This window comes from Pangasianodon hypophthalmus, chromosome 21, assembly GCF_027358585.1.
Source record: "Pangasianodon hypophthalmus isolate fPanHyp1 chromosome 21, fPanHyp1.pri, whole genome shotgun sequence".
In the NCBI taxonomy this organism is placed as follows: domain Eukaryota; kingdom Metazoa; phylum Chordata; class Actinopteri; order Siluriformes; family Pangasiidae; genus Pangasianodon; species Pangasianodon hypophthalmus.
Genome location: NC_069730.1, coordinates 16259733 through 16279581, shown reverse-complemented (window position 1 = coordinate 16279581; position 19849 = coordinate 16259733). Strand labels below are relative to the sequence as shown.

General features: G+C 39.3%; 1 protein-coding gene across 1 annotated transcript in view; it reads left to right on the top strand.

The window, feature by feature from the left end:
- The window catches only part of LOC113533416 (homer protein homolog 3), a 25093-nt gene extending 5244 nt beyond the window's left edge, over positions 1–19849 (top strand). The window contains exons 3-10 of the mRNA XM_026925564.3: positions 1393–1549; positions 4706–4837; positions 5192–5299; positions 10729–10862; positions 12340–12496; positions 17254–17361; positions 17488–17568; positions 19247–19849. Coding sequence (XP_026781365.1) covers positions 1393–1549; positions 4706–4837; positions 5192–5299; positions 10729–10862; positions 12340–12496; positions 17254–17361; positions 17488–17568; positions 19247–19432 — 1063 coding nt within the window. The 3' untranslated portion in view covers positions 19433–19849. The remainder of the gene's footprint in view (positions 1–1392; positions 1550–4705; positions 4838–5191; positions 5300–10728; positions 10863–12339; positions 12497–17253; positions 17362–17487; positions 17569–19246) is intronic.

Below are 19849 nucleotides of genomic sequence, written 5' to 3'. Positions count from 1 at the left end.
AGTAAATGAATTGTGTAGTGCAATCGGATGTTCATCTTTTTAGTTTTTCCTCACAGGCAATGGGAGCAAATAGATATTTGGTTGTTATCTATCGCTTTCCATATCCAAGGTAGTTATATTAAATGCACTGGAGACCTTTAGCCTTAAGATCACATGCTGCCTCCATCAGTGACTAGCAAACTTGACCTTCAAAATATACCACCTATAAACTATAAGTTCTAGTTTTCTGTCTTTTCTCTGCTTTCTATCATTGCTCTGTCCTGGCCTGTCAGTCTTATATCTGCGTCCATTTCGGAACAGTGTATGAAGATAAATACCAATTAGGGATTTGTGACTTCAGAACACTTTGAACAGTGATGCCAGATCCATGCACTTTCTACTTTCCAATTTCTTATTTTGCTATTCCATCAGGAGGGTAACACTTCCATCCCTGTGACTCGATGGGGTTCCTCTCTTTCCTCTCTTTTTCTTCTGAAGTACAGATTATGGTGACCTTATGTTTCTTCTTCCGGCTGAGTTTAATCTCACTCCCTGTTGACATTGACTTTTGATGAGGTTTCAATCTTTCCTAGAGGAGCTAGCCAAAGCAAGGCTACTGCTCAGAGACCTTCAAATATTTACTCTGTAACCAGGAGACGTCCACAACATGGTCACATGGACAAGGACAGAAAGGGCAGAAATGACCTGGACCAGGATTAGGAGTCTCTTAGTCATTACATGCTATGCATTTGTTAGTGTGATCACATGGTCTGCTGAGTTGTTGAAGTATTTGTGTACTTCACATTCACATTGGGCTGTGGTTCTGCACTGGAAGCCAGCTGTGAGAGTATAAGAAATGTCCCTGTAATGTCCATGTGATCCAGCAGACTGGATCAGTAAAATGCTTTTACTGTTGAAGAGCTGAAAATACATAAACTAAATATTGCCCTGCATTAAATTTATTATATAACAGAGAGTTATTCACATTCTGCTGCGATCACTGTGATACAACACTTTTAATAAACATAGCCCTAAAGCTCAAAATCAAGCATGGAAAATGTTAAACTGGACTGAACATTAAAGACCACTTTAAGCATAACGAGGTGTTCACTGTGGGCCACTAATTGAGATACATCTTGTTCATTCATTACATTAATATTCACATTAATGGAAAACCAAATATGCTTTAAGATCCTAAATGGAAGTCCTCCTGTACTGAGTATAAGGATGATCGTGCATATATGCATGACAATATCACCTAACACTGTGCAAGCATGTTTTATTATGCATATAAATTATTGTGCTTAAGTGTTTAATATGATCCTTTTGTGTGTGTATGTATTTATCATTCACTTTCTTAAGTGCATACTCTTGTTCTGGTGTTCCATCCAACATTTTCTGTTTCTCTCGTAGGGAGCAACCCATTTTCAGTACCCGAGCGCACGTGTTCCAGATCGATCCAGCTACTAAGCGCAACTGGATCCCAGCCAGCAAGCATGCAGTCACCGTCTCTTTCTTCTACGATGCCAATCGGCATGCCTACCGCATCATCAGTGTGGGAGGCACCAAGGTGAGCCAGCCGTCCCTTTTTATTAATGTGGGACCTGCTTCTCAGCTAGACTTTAGGAAATGTGTTTTTACTACATTGCCTTTGAATAGCAAGGTGCTGATTTTCAAATAAAATTGATATAAATTAACAGTTACCTGAGACGCTGGTGCCTCAATGTTACTCTAGTCCAGGATATTAGACCCGTATGTGTGCGGTGCCAAAATTTGTACTTTAACATTTGTTTCTAGTCTTAGTCTTTTTTTATAGCTTCCCAACTGCTTCAGGACATGGGTGAAAATGATGGATTAAAGCATCTTTAATGAATGTTTTCTTTCTGCACATCTTAGTGTACATTTGTTCAAAGGTAGAAAATAATGTTTTCTGTCAAAAACACAATATCAGTTTTCATCTTCACTAAAGGAGCAGAAAAAGTGGGGTTGGTGCTGAGGGATTTCGCTGCCCATTTGGCTAGGGTGTACAATCAATGTCTGTTGATGGAGTGAATCTCCAGGCTTCTCTGGCTGGAGGAGCAGCGTTCCGGAGAGGAAGATCCTGAGCGATGGAAGTGTTGATCAATGAGGAAGGCACAGATCACCTATAGAATGCAGATTGTACGTTTTGTGCAGTGTGGGTGCCTCAAGTCTAGTCACATATTTTTTTAGCAATGCAGAATGAATGGACAGTGAATAGGAGAATATTTGTTTAATAGGGACGTTTGTGCTGTATGACCTATAAGACAGAGACACAGGGACAAACACTTAGACTTGTTAATAGAATTAGGTACGGATATGAGTTTACAAACAGTTAGACGCCCATCATTCACACATTCATTCACACCTAGGGGTATTTTATCATACCCAATCCACCTACTGGCATGTTTTTGGGAGGTGGAAGGAAATCTGAGAACCTGGAGGAAACTTACACAGACACAGGGGAACATGTGAAACTCCACACAGACAGGAACCTGAGGTCAGGATTGAAAAGTGAGGCAGCAGTGCACCACCAGGATGCCCTGAGTACTTTCTCCAAGATAAAAATATCCAGTTAAGCCCTGCTTCATGGTCAGAAATAGGGCATTTATGAAATAGATAGAATGGAGACTGATATGAAGTTGCAGAATATAAAACATATCATAGGTGACCTAGCATATAAGTACAACATTGCTGACAAAATAAGGATAGTATTACACAATGAATTGTGTATAATAAACACATTAGATGAACCTAAACATAGGCCCCAGTATTTAGTACACTATTTTTTTTTACCTTGCTCTCCTAAAGAGTTGTCAGTAGTTAGTAATCTGTAACTGGGTGCTGTGTGCTGTGGGTGTGAAAATGAATTAAATACGCCTAGTGTCAATTTTGTTTCTCAGCCCCACCCCAAAAAAGCTTTAGCTAGTCATATAATGATGGCTTACTGAAGTGAATTACAGCTCTGCACTCCCTACACTCCGAAACTGACCTACATTTCTTCATTTTAATTCCGCCACGACCTCACATGAGTTCATTTCCCCTTTTTTATCCTGCCAACCTGGTAATCTAGTCACAAGACTTTTAGAAAGAGAGAGAGAGAGAGAAAAAGAGAACTTAATACGCCCTCTGATGCATGTTTGGTTTAAAGAAACTCGGTAGACAGCTTGTCTTTATCTGGCGTGATGTGCACAAGTCTGCCAAACATGTGAGGATGGTGTTTAATTACACATCAATGGCCTTGTTGATATCAAAGAGAAGGAATGATTACAGAATTGAATGCACAGTAATAACACTGATAGGGTCAAAGCCATTATTTGGGTTCAGGCCTCACATTGATGCCTTGAGCAAGACCAGATTTCACATTTGCAAAGCAGTGCTGCTACTGAGTAGAAGTGTACACAAATAAACACAGCAGGATACATCCTGCATGTAGATTGATGTGTTTCATGCTCAAGTTTCGGAGAGAAAGTCCCTGAAATGTCATCTGACTTATGGCTAACAGAAAGTGTAATGTAGCACATATTTGAAAGTCATTCCATATATGTTGAAATGAATGACGAAAACATCATTTTCGCAACAAGCCAGTCTTTTTGAAGGAGTGAAACCATCTGTCTAACTGTCAGAATAGTGAAGTAGGACAGCAGGGAATCCTTTCTGTAAAAGGGGCTGTAAATGAATAGCAAATTGCAGCATTTATTTTTATTTTTGCACAATGATGAGTAGGGAAAGGGCTAGCAGTAATAGATAGATAGATAGATAGATAGATAGATAGATAGATAGATAGATAGATAGATAGATAGATAGATAGATAGATAGATAGATAGATAGATAGATAGATAGATAGATAGATAGATAGATAGATAGAATATGCATATCAGCTTGTCATCTAGAAGAGGTAACTGCTTCTTGTCTATATAAGCAATGATATTCATTACAAGGTGGTTGTGATATTAGATGTGAGGGCTAAACTCTAATATCTGTCAATAGATTGAAAACAAACCATTACGTTCAGCATTGCATTATGTCACGAGTCTGTAATATTCTGCTGGCTTCATGTCATGTTGTAACCTTTTCATTCAAAAAAGCTCCACTAAACCTACGGTTCTGTTGTCTGTCCTTTTCTGTAAATTGTGCATTCACCTGACAGTGTGTTTAATCCATCTACTTTTAGTTTCTTCTCCAATGGCATTTTGTGAGGGAAAAAATGGATGATAGAAAAAATATTTCAGCTCGTTAGTATTCGTTACACCTGTGACTGTATTTCACATGTGCCTTCTCAATCACTGCTGTTGAAGATCCCAAAAGGGGGAGTTTCACTCTGCGTAATCACCTGGCATGCCTGTCTCTGATATACTGCATGAAACTACAGTCTGAGTTAGACAGAAATCAGTCCCAGCCTCGTTTCTACATTTCATTCTGTGTGTTTTTCTTACGATCATTGGTAGTGCTGTTGTGCTTGTTTCCACAAAAATCCAGAATAATCTGCTTTGTTGAGCTAGCTTATTTATACCAGCCATCCATGCATATAAGTATTAATTCCTGGAATGGATTATGACCTGATACTGAGTAAATTTGATATATATCCCAATCCAATGCCCTTAACATATTTTTATGCTATGAACGCAGGACTTGGCTCTGTCACAGTGTATGTACTGTAAGTATTTCACCAGTATCATTTATTCAGAGCTGCTCTCTGTCTCTGCAGGCTATCATCAACAGCACCATCACACCCAACATGACATTCACTAAGACATCCCAGAAGTTCGGCCAGTGGGCAGACAGCAGGGCTAACACAGTGTACGGCCTGGGCTTCGCCACTGAGCAGCAGCTTAACCAGGTAAATCTCACAGCAGCACGCTTTAATGCTCCATTTAAAGGCCTGGGGTTCTTTTGGGAAATCATTTTGCTCATGGTCAAATATGAAGTAAAGAACACTCTTTCAAACTAGGCTTTTATTGCACATTACAACACAAAATTATTTGAATAATCATATGTAATAATATGCTTCTACTGCAGTATGTATGCAGGCTCAATTTCGATTTAATATTACTTTTATTTTACAAGTTATTTGCTGAATAGCTGCAGGTGGAGGGTACAGATGACATTAAGCTTTACAAATTCAGCCAAAGCTACACTCTGTACATTAATATGATGTAATTCACATTAGTATGTTTTTTTTTTTTTTAAACAGTTTTCTGAGCGCTTTAAGGAGGTAAAGGAAGCGGCTCGGCTGGCTAGAGAGAAATCACAAGACAAGATGGAGCTGGCTAATGCAGCATTGAACATCGCAGCCCCACAGGTGTGTTCTCACAAACACACACATACATACACTCTTGAATGGATTTCTAAAATCCAATCATGCTAAAGGGTCAAAGTGATCCTTGAAAGCAAAGAGAGCCATTGTGATCTTTGTCTCTTTATATTAAATGAGCATGGGGTCAGTACAAAACATCAGGCTGGGCTACTAAGTGTTTGGAGATCATAATTCCTGACGATGCCACAGCCATTCACAGCTGGCTCTGCTCTGGGGTGGTGTATTCTCTGTCGATCAGAGAGACACAAGCCAGTCTTGGACATTTGTTTGCTCACGTATACAGAATAGGACAGCTGACACTCTCCTTGTGTGTGCGTGTTCAGCATCACATGAGCCAGAACAGTGAATTTTCAAGATTCGGAAGACAATCCAAACAAATTAATCAAGATTGATACATTTATTCAACTTTTAATCATTTGTGTTCTTACCACAATTAGTTACATACTAAAATATGAAAATTTGATTTTCAGTTTACAAGAAACATTTTATTAATGATCAGACATTAAATAACCAATGATCTGTTCTTAACTAGTCCTTTAGTCTACTTTAGTTTTTCTAAAGCTACTAGCTTTAAAACAGTAGAGCTACTCTTTTTCGTGGAAGTACTGCAGTAGGCAAAGGGTTATTGAAACCCAAACCCCGCCTCAGCTGGGTCATTCATCTCACAGCTAAGAGAGAAGAGAAATAGGGCAGCGATTAAAATTATACCATGCAGTCCTGCGCCTTGGCTCAGAGTGTCTGTCTCCCACTGAATAAATCTGTTTTCAGGTCAAAAGCATGATCAGAAGCAATTAAACAATCAGCGGGTTCTTCCACTAAATGAATAACACCACTCCTACCCTTTAGTTCAGCGCCTAAGGGCCTCCTGTGATTCATGTTTTATTTTATCCTTACCCATGTTACCTTTTTTTTTTTTTTTTTTTTTTACACTGAAGCTTGGCATAGTGGTGTAGCTGCTGGAACATTTAATTGCATCAAGTATTACATCTGTACAATATTCACATCCTGGGAAACTTAACCGCACTCCTGTACCCAGAGTTGCATTCACCAAAACTGTCCTCTGTCCCTTTTTCATAATGCTTTCCAACTGGATCTCTACAGTTCTCTCAGGTGAGTCACAATATGTGTTGGTAGAATAAATAGTTATCATTTGTAGAACTCTTTCCTTGTTGTATTGCAGCACAGCTGGTCTGTGAGGAGCTGTGAAAGCATTGCATATGTCTCCCAGTGCAGCTTTTCAAAGCAGTGAGTACTTAGAAGACAGCACTAATCAAACAAGACTGCCAGACAAGATAGATATAGATGGCATCTCACACATCAGTATTGTCATTCTTTCTTCTCAGCAAACATGCACACAAGCAGCACAGTTGAGACTCGCATAGTTCAAAGCTTCAGAGTTCACAGTGTTCACTGAGTGCGCACTTACGTCACACGTATACAGTAAAATAGCCAAAATTAATTCTGTCATAGATTTATTACTACTGTGGTCACTATGTTATCCCAGTAAACACTGAAGAATTTAAGCTGACTAAACTTTGAAGGAAAGTGGAGCTGCAGAAATATTATTATTTATTGTTAGTTGTATGATGATGGCAGTACATTTTAAAAGTTGCCACACCAACTGAGTTTTTTTTTTTTGTTTTTTTTGTAATTAACCAGAATCCATTACAGTCCAGAGTAACATTCCTCTCTTTTGCTACTACACACCTTCCCTACTAGTTTCTTTATATTTACTGAATAATTCATAAAATTTAGCAGGGGTTATATTGGAAGGGAGCACCTGTGAACAGCACCCTCTAAAAATCTGGATCATGACGAGAGTAATAATGATGGCATTATGCATTTGTTTTTACACTGCTTTAGAGAGAAAAGTTTCAAAATAAGTCAAGGCAGTTGAACTGCTGTGCATATACATTTGATCTTTAAAGCTCCATGTGTTCAAAGTGTGTTCGTTTTGAAGACTTTACTGCATGATGTATCTTTGCCAGAAAACACTCAGAAAATATTTTAATATTATTTTGATGCCAAAAGCGCTAAACAAGTAAACCTGAAAACACAAAGTCTGGCCATCCAACTCTGGTTAAATAAAGTTAAACCCTTATGACAGAACTATATATGAAACACAATTTGTAATCACACTGTGATTCTGTAGTAGGCTTTTAGACGAATAGCTAAATAAGCCATGTTTACAGGGTTAATCCTAAAGAAAAGTAGCATCACATAAAAAATGAAAAAGGTCTTACCATTCGAAAAAAAGGCATGCTGGGAGGTGTGATGTGGCAGGACACACAGCCGAGTGCCTTATTTTCGTACAACAGCACAGTCTGGAGTGTGTTATTCTGCTTACACCACAGCGATTTGCCAACAATGTTTAATTTACTAACGAATTTACAATGTTTAATTTGTTAACAAACAACACGTTGCACATTTTAATGATTTATAGTTAGATTTAACGTTGTGGAATGTCCGAGAGACGAGTTAGTTCATGTTGTCGTCTACGTTATAGCTGCAATAAACAGTCATTCTCTCACAGGCTTCCCTCTCTCTCTCTCTCTCTCTCTCTCTCTCTTTTTCAAAAAAAACACAGCTTTTCATTTTACTGAGAAACCAGAAAGCGAATGTCCTGAAGACATTCCTGAATTGGGAAACTTTGACTGTTACAAAGGGCTTACAGCCGACACTCCTTCCATAAATGTTAAATAAATGTCTTTTAAGAAAAAATCATCACCATATCAACAATTTTATGTTTTACTTTGTTAAACATGTTTTTTTTTTAATCCTTTTATTATTAGTCTTAGATTATGCAGAGTGTCCACCATGCAAGTCACTGTGTATGAGCTGTTGCTATAGAAACAATAATGTATTAGCACATTAATATGAACTTATTGTTCATGTTATAACCGTAACTACTGTCTGAGCCGTGCTGTTATACGAAAAAAATGCACACCTTCTCACCAATCAGATTTGAGCATTCAACCACGCTGTGTTGTAAGTAAAGTTACAGCTGTACCTCTGACTGTTACAAAGCACTAACACTGGAGAGACCTTCCAAAAATCTTCAACAGAGGTCTCACACATTTTTTAATCCATTTATGTGGAGTGTCCGCCATACAAGTCTTTGTGTAAGACGTTACTATATACGAGTGTATTAATAAAAACCCGTGACTTCAACTTGTTGAATTCAGTATAAACCTCAAGAATTCAACAACACGGTGGTGTAAACATACTTAGGATAAAGCACTACAGTAAAATCTGTATTATTTTCAGTTTGATACCCATACTTGTGAAAAAGCGCCATGGTAAAATCATAGTAAACTATTGTGAATTTGTGTAAGCACTAGAGACACACCAGCAATGCAGGAGCAGCACAGTTACCTGGGTCAAGAACTTCTGTCTGTCCTCTGTTCTGGTTTCCTTTAAGCTCTGCTTTTGTGATGCAGTGCGGCTGTTACAGATATTTCTACTAAGAGCAGAATTGTGGCAGCAAAAATAAGTGTTGCTTTCTCACACTACACTGTCTACAGGGGCTACAGTGACACTTACCTCTCTTACTAAAGCCTGTTGCATCCTTCAGTACTGCTGTAGGGATGAGCAGCTCTTCATAACGAGGGAGACAGAACATGTTGTTTTGTCCTTTACTGTGTCCTTTAGTGTCTTGTAGGAGGACTACTACAGGTTTTTAACTAGTTAACCATCCCTGACAGGCATGATAATGATCTCTGCATAATTGTTCTCATGACCTCTTTTTTTTTTGAAGTCCATTTCAGACAGATTTTGATCAGGAGAGCTGCTCACTGAAATAAAAAAGCCAAGCTCAAGACATGTTATTTATTTGCTTGCTTTACTTAGTTTTTGATTACGAATAGAATGACAGTGTAATACTGATCCATTCATGCATTACTGCTAGTTGTTCAATTGTAGTGTTTTTTTTTTATTAATTATTGTGACAACTGGACTAAATTTTAAGCTCGTGACTGGATATTAAATTACCCAGCCTCAGAAGGAAAATACACTCACCGTACACTTTATTAGGAAACATTGTATATCTGCAGATTCATGCAATTATATTTAAACAGCCAATCATGTGGCAGCAGCAATGCAAGACAGGTCAGGAGCTCCAGATAATGTTCACATTAAATATCAGAATGGGGGGAAAATGTGATCTCAGTGACTTTGACCGTGGTATGGTCGTTGGTGCCAGGGTTACGATGGTTTAAGTATTTCAGAAACTGTTGATCTCCTGGGATTTGCATGCACAACAGTCTCTAGAGTTTATGCAGAATGGTGCAAACGCCTTGTTGATGAGAGAGTTCAGAGGCGAATGGCCAGACTGGTTTGAACTGAGTGAAGATAACTCAAATAACCTCTCTTTACAACCACGGTGAGCAAAAAGGCATCCCAGAACACACAACATGTTGAAATTTGAGGTGGATGGGCAACAACAGCAGAAGATCACATTGGGTTCCACTCCTGTCAGCCAAGAAGAGGAATCTGAGTCTACAGTGGGCACCAAATCTGGGGAGCTAAAAAACATCACCTGGTCTTTTTCCAAGCTTCAGTGATCAGGCTGGTCGGAAACACTGGGTGCAATCCAGGGATACACCATGGCCATCGCAGGGTATCTCACACAGACACTCATTCACACCTATGGGAAGTTTTGCAAAGCCAGTCCGCCTACTGGCATGTTTTTGGGAAGAAAAACAGGTGGAGAAATTCCACATGGATCCTGAGCTGAGGATCGAACCAACCCTAATTTTGGATTTAGCATTATGTACGAATACAGGAATAAAATGGAGTCAGAATTACCGAATCTTCTCATAATATTCTACCTTTTGTTGTATCCAGACGCATTATCTAAGCCTTTGTACAATATCTGTTCCATCTACTTTATTTTACTAAATATCCCTTGAAGAGCAGATGCATTGTTCAGTCTTCCCCCCAGACAGCATTCATCTGCTCATTTTTCAGCACAGACCTATTCAATTCAGTAGCTTATATATAAGTTATATAAGATATACCCTTTTGTATAACTGAATTCTCTGTATTGTGTTGTTGCATTCATTAAACGACAAAAACTTTTAACCCCTCAGCTTATAATTCAGTCATACATCTTAGAGTGTATTATGGAATTATTTGGTCATTGCAGTTAAACTAATAGGAAACGTGTAATAAGCTATGTAGAGTGAAGAATGTAAGTCTTTACCAATCGCTGGGAGTGTAAGGGCTTGACATCATAACGGGAACAGATCATTTTCATTTAATTGGGCTGTTATTCATGATGGTGTTACTGTGACAGGCAATCAGTGTGGCAATCTGTTGTGTGTCTGATCGTAATATAAAGTGTAAAAAAGAAAAGACTAGGAGCTCTAGAAGGTTAACACTAACGTACCCACATGCTGATCTATGTATTGCAGGATCTCTCAGACGAATTGCAGTCACCACCGGTGATGTGTGTGAATGGGCCGGAGGATAAACTGTTCCGGAGCCAGAGCGCAGACATCACACTCTCATCAGAGAAAGAGCGTATCAAAAAGATGCTCTCTGAAGGGTAAGACCATTATAGTCAGTGATATGTGGCAGAGCCCATTTTGTAACAGGTTGGTAAGAGCGGACATCAATCACGCATGTAGGAAAACCATTTAGAGCAAACTTGCTTTTTTGTGCTCCAATGAAACAGTAATATTAGTTCCCAAAATAACAGCAATTGCTGTACACTCTATTTTTGAGTTTTGGCATCTGCAGCATTCTGCTTTGCTTTTTTAGAGGTACAGTGCATTTATTATGTGGATAGATTCTAAACAGTGCACTGTCTACAAGATTAAAACCTGATTTAATAATCACTACCATGACTGCTAATGCTGGAATAGACCGTGCTCACTAAGTACCTTTTTTTCCACCCTGATGAACTCTTATTCTTATCCATTCAGAACTATTCATAGTGTGAACCCAGGGAGGAGGGAAGAAGAACAGCCATTACAGTGTTGAGTCATACATAAGTGCTGAATCCAGTACAACTGTGACTGCACATGCACTCACACGTTGAGCTTTATTTTTTTTCTAACCCCTTTCCACTTGCCTTCCTTTTGTCTGCCCTTTATTGGCCACTGGTGCTCTTTTCTAACAAGGGTTGCTATGGTGAGTCTTCGAACAGCCTCCTGCCCTTTCTCGGGTAATACGTTGATAAAAAGAAGTCTTGCACAGGGGCTCCCCTTTTTCCTACTGCTCAGTTTTGGAGATTTTAGAATATTACAGGCCACTTTGTGAAGTCCTGTGCTGCATGGAACAATATCTATGATTGCTTATTCAGGAAGGCTGGTTTTATTCAGTCATTGATATGACCATAAAGAAGGTACATCGCTTTCACAGAGCATTTTCAACCTTTATTTGTGGTCCTGTTAGTCAGCCTTTGTCAACTAAATCAGAGGTTCTTGAACGTTTTGTAGCCAGGGAACTGTAAAATATTTTTTTTTTATTCTTGAACTTTACATCAACCAAACAGATTATGTCCAAGCTGACATGATTCATAGGCTGACATGTTTTTGAGTTATTGAGATTTGGATTAAATAATTATAAGGACTTAGTAATTATATGAACTCCATAATAATAATAATATTTGGGTTGTAATTTCCACCCCCCTGGCTATGCATTTTGGACTCCTGGGGTCCCTGGCCCCTACTTTGAGAGCCACTGATCTAAAAGAAACAGGAATTGTGCAAGCTGGGATTTTTACTTAGTGATGACACTGTTTTAAACTATTGAAAGTGCAAATAGCATGATTTATTAACACATTTTAATTAAATATTAATAAATTTTACTGCTACTTTAGCCACTGAAAGCTCTTTTACAGTCACCAGACTTAATTATTAGCTTGACAAATGGCCCTGAAATCAAGCTCCAAGTCACTCCAACTCATCTCAAATATTTGCATTGGAACTTTTAGATAATTAAAATTGAACCTGATTTAAAATAAAATTGGCCCTGATCCATCTCTGAAAGTAACACTGCTTCATGCATGCTCGCCGCAGCTCTATCTGTGAGATGAACCTGGAGGCCGAGCTCTTCACTTTGCAGGACAGCAACGCAAAACTGGTGGCGGCGCTGCATGAAGCTAATGCCAATGTGGAGCAGTGGAAGAAGCAGCTGGTGGCCTATCAAGAGGAGACGGACAGGCTGCGAGAACAGGTGAGTCTCCCATACTGAGGAATAAATGCAGTCTTTGAATACTCATTGTCTCTCTCTCTCTCACTCACTCCAGTCTGGGAAGAGAAACAGTGTGTTTTGAGTGAGCGCTAATCACAACTCTGCTTTTTCTTTGAGCTTGCATCATAATGTACAGTCAGTAACAAGTCCAAACACACATGTGGTTTTTTCATTTTGTAAGTGAGAAAGGTCAGTAGAAAGTGTGAATAATCTACTTATTAATTTGACCTGATGCACATCACAAGCAATATTTACTCATACACTGATTAGTCTCATAACTGTTTGGAAGTTGCTTTCGATTAAACTTTCCTTTGAGACATATCTCCTAATGCCTCGAAACAGAGGAAGTGAATTCTGATCACTAACTAAAGCCGAAATGATCCGTAATTTGTTTTCCTTAACATAATGAAGACTTCATTCCACATAGGTGATATTTCACTCAACAGTAACACAGTGTTCTGGCTTATTAGAAGTCTCATTGATCAGATCCCCAGTTGCATTATTAGCTGTTATGGAAGTGCTGGATGTGGGGGGTATCAGATTGCGAATGAGGTTACAGTGCTCTCTTAATGTTCCTCTTAATACGGGTGATTTAGATTTATAATCCAGAGTGGAGGGTAATTTGTCTGGAAGCAGTGTGTGACCAGTTCCTGTCCTACAGTCTGAAACTGCCTGGTTCATTTTTAACCTGCTTTGGCTGACTGTCGCGCTTGTTTTTTTTTGTTTTTTTTTTTGTGCTCTTCAACCAGTGAAGTTCCTGCCCTGTTTTGTTTGACTGTGTTAATTCCAGATCCGGTCAGATTTAAGCTACAGTCTGTTTCCTGGCAGGGGGCTAATGGTATCCCATTGAGTTTCTATGAAATTTAAGCCAGTCTAAGTGCCTACTAAACCTGCCCATAATGTCATAAACTCTATAATGGCTCTATAGAGGTGGTCTCTAATGTTCTTAACACCTCAGCCTCTGAGTCAGCAGAGGAAATAGACATGCTAATGAATTCATAACGCACATGTTCTATAAGGGGCGCCAGCATTCAGAGCGGACTTGTTTCATTAGTATTTGGCTTCCATTGTAAGAGTGTGTTTCATCTGCCTCTGTAACTTTGGGTTAATGTGAAAAAGATGGCTGTGTTTTAGAAATCCCTTCAATGGCATGTAATAGCTGCTGTGGATCGATCGTAAAAATTATCATCACTTATTACACTTAACATTAAAGGCGTCTGCCCTAACTTTGTTCTCTCGTTATCTTTTGATAAGCACAAGGACAAGGGCAAGAAGTGTCTGGTTGAGCAAGCATCTCTTTCTCTCTCTCTCTCTCTCTCTCTCCCTCTCTCTCTCTCTCTGTCTCTCTCTCTCTCTCTCTCTCTCTCGTATGAATCAGGCAGCCAGGTGGTTGAAAATGGTTCATGTCTCGTGGGACACAGAGAGAGTAGGGTTTGTAGGACAGCTATATCCTACTTTCAATGCCCTAGTTAGGAGAAATGAAAAATCACCAAGGGGAACTGTCAGCTCCTCATTTGGGGGATTTTTCTTTGCACATTACATAGTTAAAAATAAGCTAGCATCTCTTAAGACTCTACAAATGGCAAAGACCTTTTACAAGTTCTCCCCTTAATTTGTTTCTTTATTCTGTGTGTGTGTTGGTTCTGTTGACATAATGCAGAAAGGTGCTGATTTCCCAAGGGCAGGGTTTTGACAGTTATCAAGGACAAGAGAGATGGAGAGAGAGAGAAGAGATAGTATGGCGATAGGATACAGGGCCTAGAGCAGGTTGACGAAGTCCAAAATAGTTGGAGATTTCCTTTCTGTCCCTGGTTACTAATGTTAATATGCTGAAGGGTATTGACAAGTACTATAAGTCTATGACATTTGGCTAGCACATCACCTGCTAATTTCCAGAAACACCAGACAGAGATTGGAAAAAACATAATAAGTATATGTAAGTTTATACTAATCAAAATTATTGCCATATTAAATTTTTATTATTGCATATAAAATAAAGTGAGTGATATAAGGATATACAAGTAGGATGTCTCTAATGCAGATCACAGAATTTTCCTGATGATGCCTAGAATAGCTTTTCATACGGAGCCATACTGCCATGCTCCTTTTTATTGCAATACCAAAGTTTTCACATTTTATTTTATTAATTACATTTTATTCTCTCACTCACTGGGCATGAGCTAGGAATACACCCTGGATGGGACACCAGTCCATTATAGGGCACCATACACACACATTCACACCTATTGGCAATTGATCTTAGCCAGTTCACCTACTGGCATGGTGAGATGAAACTGGAGAACCCAGAGGGAACTGGACACAGGGAGAACATGCACAGAAACTCCACACAGACAGTCACCAGAGCTCAGGATTGATCCAGGAACCCTGGAGCTGTGAGTCAGCAATGCTACCTGCTGTGCCACCACACTGTCATAGAGGCAGTTTAGTCATTTTTTTGTTTACCCACAGTGCTGTTTTCTCATCACTAATATTTAGCCTGGTTTATAAACCATGATCAATGTTAAATACACTATCTCTAAGTTAGGCCAAATTTATAATCACTATATACATGTGGTTACTTCCTGGGATATACTGCAGTGGTGCTATAGAACATACGAAGTACAATGCACTACATTGCCTAATTGTAACACCATTTGAGATTCAGCCATAGAGAAAGAACGACTAACATTAAGGTCTGAAATAGTTCTCTGTTTTCACTAGGATGAAAGTATTGGCACCCTTAGCTTTGTTTGGGTCACTTGGCACCATTGCAATATCTTGCTGTGCGTCGAGAGCTGTGATGAAAATGACCTCTTTTAAAGAAACTCTTTTTATTTTTAGAAAATCAGTTTGCCAAATTAGAGTAGTATTTGATTGGTGGTTTCATAACAAGTACTCAATTAGTCCACTACTTTTGCCCATCATAAATCACTAAAACCTCCAGAGAACACCTTTTCACAAGTACTGAAAACAGGCACACGTACTCGCCCGCAGTAGTTGTGGATTTGTGTAAGTAGTAACTGTGCCATGCTGTGCCGCATTGTTTAGTGAAGAAGTGCTATTGGGGCCCCCAAATATTCAGAAACAGCCAATGAATAAATGCATAGAAAGTTGTTTCATGATGTATTTTGCATGAATACATTGTGTTGCTTGATATATTTGGTAGGAAAATGGAGAATAAGGAGAGCACTTTTGTGCTAACTATAGTATCAATAAGCATGTGCTCTGCCCAAGGGGGCTAACACAGTTTCACACAGATTTTACGAGCTCATGATGTGTAGAAGAGTCAGCTTAATTCTCCACAGGAAGGTCACAGAGATTCAAGATGCTTCTCCTGAACTTAGACTGAGAGGTCACATATTTCTGATCTTATGTCACATGATTAACTCTTGTTTTCTATTCAGGTCCATTTTAAGACTTTACTGAAAGTGGAACAATATTAACAGACCCTGTCACATGACCACTGTGTCCTACTGTTGTGGGTCATTATTGGTTATAAGAATAACTAAATAACTAATATTAATTTATACCACAGTGCTGCTGAATCCTGATTGGTCAAATTCTGATTGGTCAGGAGGTGTTGATGAAATTACTCTAACAGCAGCTCTGACAGTAGTTCTGGTTGCAAGACAAATTACGGGTTTATGTTAATGCTCTCGTTCGAATACTTTAGCATTTCTATGGCAACAGCTCATTTACAGTGACTTGTATGGCGGACGCGCCACATACAGTAATCTAAGCCTATAATAAACGGATTAAAAATCTGCTGTCGTTTAACAAAGAAAAATGTATAATTGTTGATATTGTGATGCTTTCTGTAGCATATTTGGAAGTAGTTTTTTGACACAGAAAAGTCTTCAAGACAGATGACTATGCTTTCAGGTTTCTCTGCAACATGAACGAGTTGCATTTTTTTGCATAATTATTTTGAAAGAGACATAAAAATAGAGGCGTGTGAGGGAAAGACAGTTTATAGCTGCTATAATATAATTGATAACAGGAACTATCTTGTCTCTCAGATGTTCCACAACATTAAATGTAGGTATAAACTGTTAAAAAGTATGACATGTTCATTAATTGTAATCACTGGCAAATTGCTGTGGCATAAGAAGAATAACATTTCAGGATGTGCTGTTATAAGAAAATAATCAGCATCAATTGTTATACCACCCCGATATTGTTTATTTTCTTATAACAGCATGACCTGTTGTGTTTTATTTCTTACATATTTCTGATCCTGTATGACATGATTAACTCTTGTTTTCTATTCAGGCCCATTTTAATATTATTTAATATTATTTAATATTAAAATGGGCCTGAACAGAAAACAAGGAACATTAAGGAACAATATTTAATATTATTAAACCTGTGTAAAACAGACACTACTTTTAGCCCCTGTCACATTAAAAATCTTGTTAAAACTAGATTTTAAAACTAGATTTTACAATTGCATTTTGAATATCTAAATAAATAGGAGCTAGTAAAAGACTTTCTTTCTAGAGCTCAGAGAAGGTAATTTATCCTCATTACAGAGGTGATGGAGTTCATAATGAAGGCTGCTTCAAAGAGCTGAATGGGATCCTGGCTCTCCAACACACACACACACACACAAACACAATGGTTGATCACTGCATTATTGCATAATGCAGGGGTTCTTCTGTCAGTAATAGGCCTAGACATTACTAACTCTGCGTGAGTTACTGTTGTGTGTGTGTGTGTGTGTGTGTGTGTGTGTGTAGGTGGCAGATTTGGAGGCCCATGGAGGCCAGGGGCCCAGCGACATGCTGAAGGATGAGCTCACACAGTCACTGGAGGAACTGGAGGCTTTACTCAAGGCAAAAGATGAGGTAAAGGTTAAGAGCCAGGCCGCTTTGTGGAGACACTGCATCTATACAGACTTCTTTTATCCAACCACTAATTGAAAAATTCCTTAATGTGAAGTAGCACCAACTCTGGAGCTCTGTGTGTTTCAGGAAATCCGTATTCTTCAGGCGAAGAAGTCTGATTTCCATGAGATGGAGCAGGAGAGAGAGGAAGCCATTCACAGATTACAGGTGCCAAAAAAGAGCCTCAGTAGAAACACCCACACTGCCACAGCATCCCCTGTGTGAGCTGCTACTCATAAAGCCGCCTGGTCATGATCAGGGCTTTTCACGACCCGAAACACTAGCTAGTGTGTTGAAATGAATGAACAATGATAACTTGCTCACTGAAAATGTTGGTTTTTGCCAAGGTTTTAGTATTAGTTTTTTTTTTTTTTTTTTTTTTTTTGCTTCAAAATTATGGTTAGTTTTACCTAGGCTGTCTGCTAAAGTAAATAAGGAGGCAGTTTAGCAAAAAATAATAATTATTATTTTTTTACTACATGTTAAATGAAATGCAAATTAAATCAATATACACTCACTGATCACTTGATTAGGAACACTACTAATACTGGGTAGGGCGTCCGTTTGCTCTCAAAACAGCCTCAATTCTTCAGGGCATGGATTCCACAAGATGTTGAGAACATTCCTTCAAGCTTCTGGTAGATGTTGACATGATTGCATCACGCAATTCCTGCAGATTTTCAAGTCCACATTCATGCTGCAAGTCTCCCGTTCTACCACATACCAAAGGTGTTCTATTGGATTCCGATCCAGTGACTGGGAAGGCCACTGAAGAACACTGAACTCACTGTCATGTTTATGAAACCAGTTTGAGATGACTTTTGCTTTGTGACATTGTTGCGCATTATTATAAAGCAAGTAGCCAATAGAAGATGGGTGAATTGTGGCAATGAAGGGATGCACATGGTCAGCAACAATACTCAAATAGGCTGTGGCAGTCAAGCGATGATTGACTGGTATTACTGGGACCAAAGTGTGCCAAGAAAACATTTGCCCACACCATTACACCACCTCCACCAGCCTGGACTGTTGACACAAGGCAGGTTGGGCCCATGGATTCATGCTGTTGGTGCCAAATGCTGACCCAACCATCTGTGTGCCTCAGCAGAAATCGAGATTCATCAGACCAAGCTACATTCTTCAACTGTCTAGTTTGGTGAGTCTGTGCCCACTGCAGCCTCAGCTTTCTGTTCTTGGCTGACGTGTAGAACCCGACGTGGTCTTCTGCTTTTGTAGACCATCCACCTCAAGGTTCGACATGTTGTGCATTTTTAGATGCTTTTCTGCTCACCACAGTTGTACCGAGTGGTTATCGGAGTTACTGTAGCCTTTCTGTCAGCTCAAACCAGTCTGGCCATTCTCCGTTGACCTCTCTCATCAGTGAGGCGTTTCCATCCGCAGAACTGCCACTCACTGGATATTTTTTCTTTCTTGCACTATCCCATGTAAACTCTAGAGACTGTTGTGCTTGAAAATCCCAGGCACTCACCAGTTACAGAAATACTCAAACCAACCCGAAGCTGCTGGCCCATATCTGCATGATTTTATGCATTGCGCTGCTGCCACACGATTGGCTGATTATATAATTGCATGTAGGTGTACAGGTGTTCCTAATAAAGTGGTCAGTGAGTGTATATCAGTTTCTTTTAAACAGTCAATGTGTTGGTGTCCTTCAGTAGAATTGAAATGGAATGTTTAAATGCAATTTTCTCCCTTTTCACCTCTGGGATTAACACTTAAAATGCGAGAACTTTACTTGTGATTGAGGTGTGTGCAAAAAAGAGAAACATATTAGAAATTATGTTTCTAATAGAAAATATGTGACATTGCATGTGATTGTATTCAGGAGCTGGAGATGCGTAACATGGATCTGGAGCGGCGGGTGCAGGGTGCTGAGCAGAGCCTGGCCTCCACACTGGAGGAGCGAGACCGCACAGAGAACGAGGTCCAGAGGGTCATCCAGATCCTCGACGTCAAGCTCTTTGACCTCAATGACCTGCGACAAAGCCTCGTCAAACTGCTCGAGAAGTAGAGCAGTAGAGCAAGAGCAGTCTTCTGACTGAAAGAGCTGGAGCTGTGGTGAAGTAGAGAGAGAGAGAGAGGAGAGGAGAGGAGAGGAGAGAGAGAAAGGGGCAGTCACTGTGCTCAGCGGCCCGGCTCTAAGAAACAGAATGGCTGCCGTTCGAGAGGCGCCACGTGTCAGCACATAGTGTAGCTATGCTTTCAAATAGAGAATATCAGAGGCTAGTGACTACACATACACAACATTTTGTTCTGTAGTTTTCGTTGATGTTTCCTCTTGATTTTTCAGTTAACAATTTAGCAATAAATATCAGTTTAAGTCAGTATGATAATGATTGGGGGTAAAGTATATTTTTGATACATCAGGTGACGCATGGCAGAATGTTTCCTTTCAGTAGAGGAAAATAAAGAGTCTGAACAGAACTAA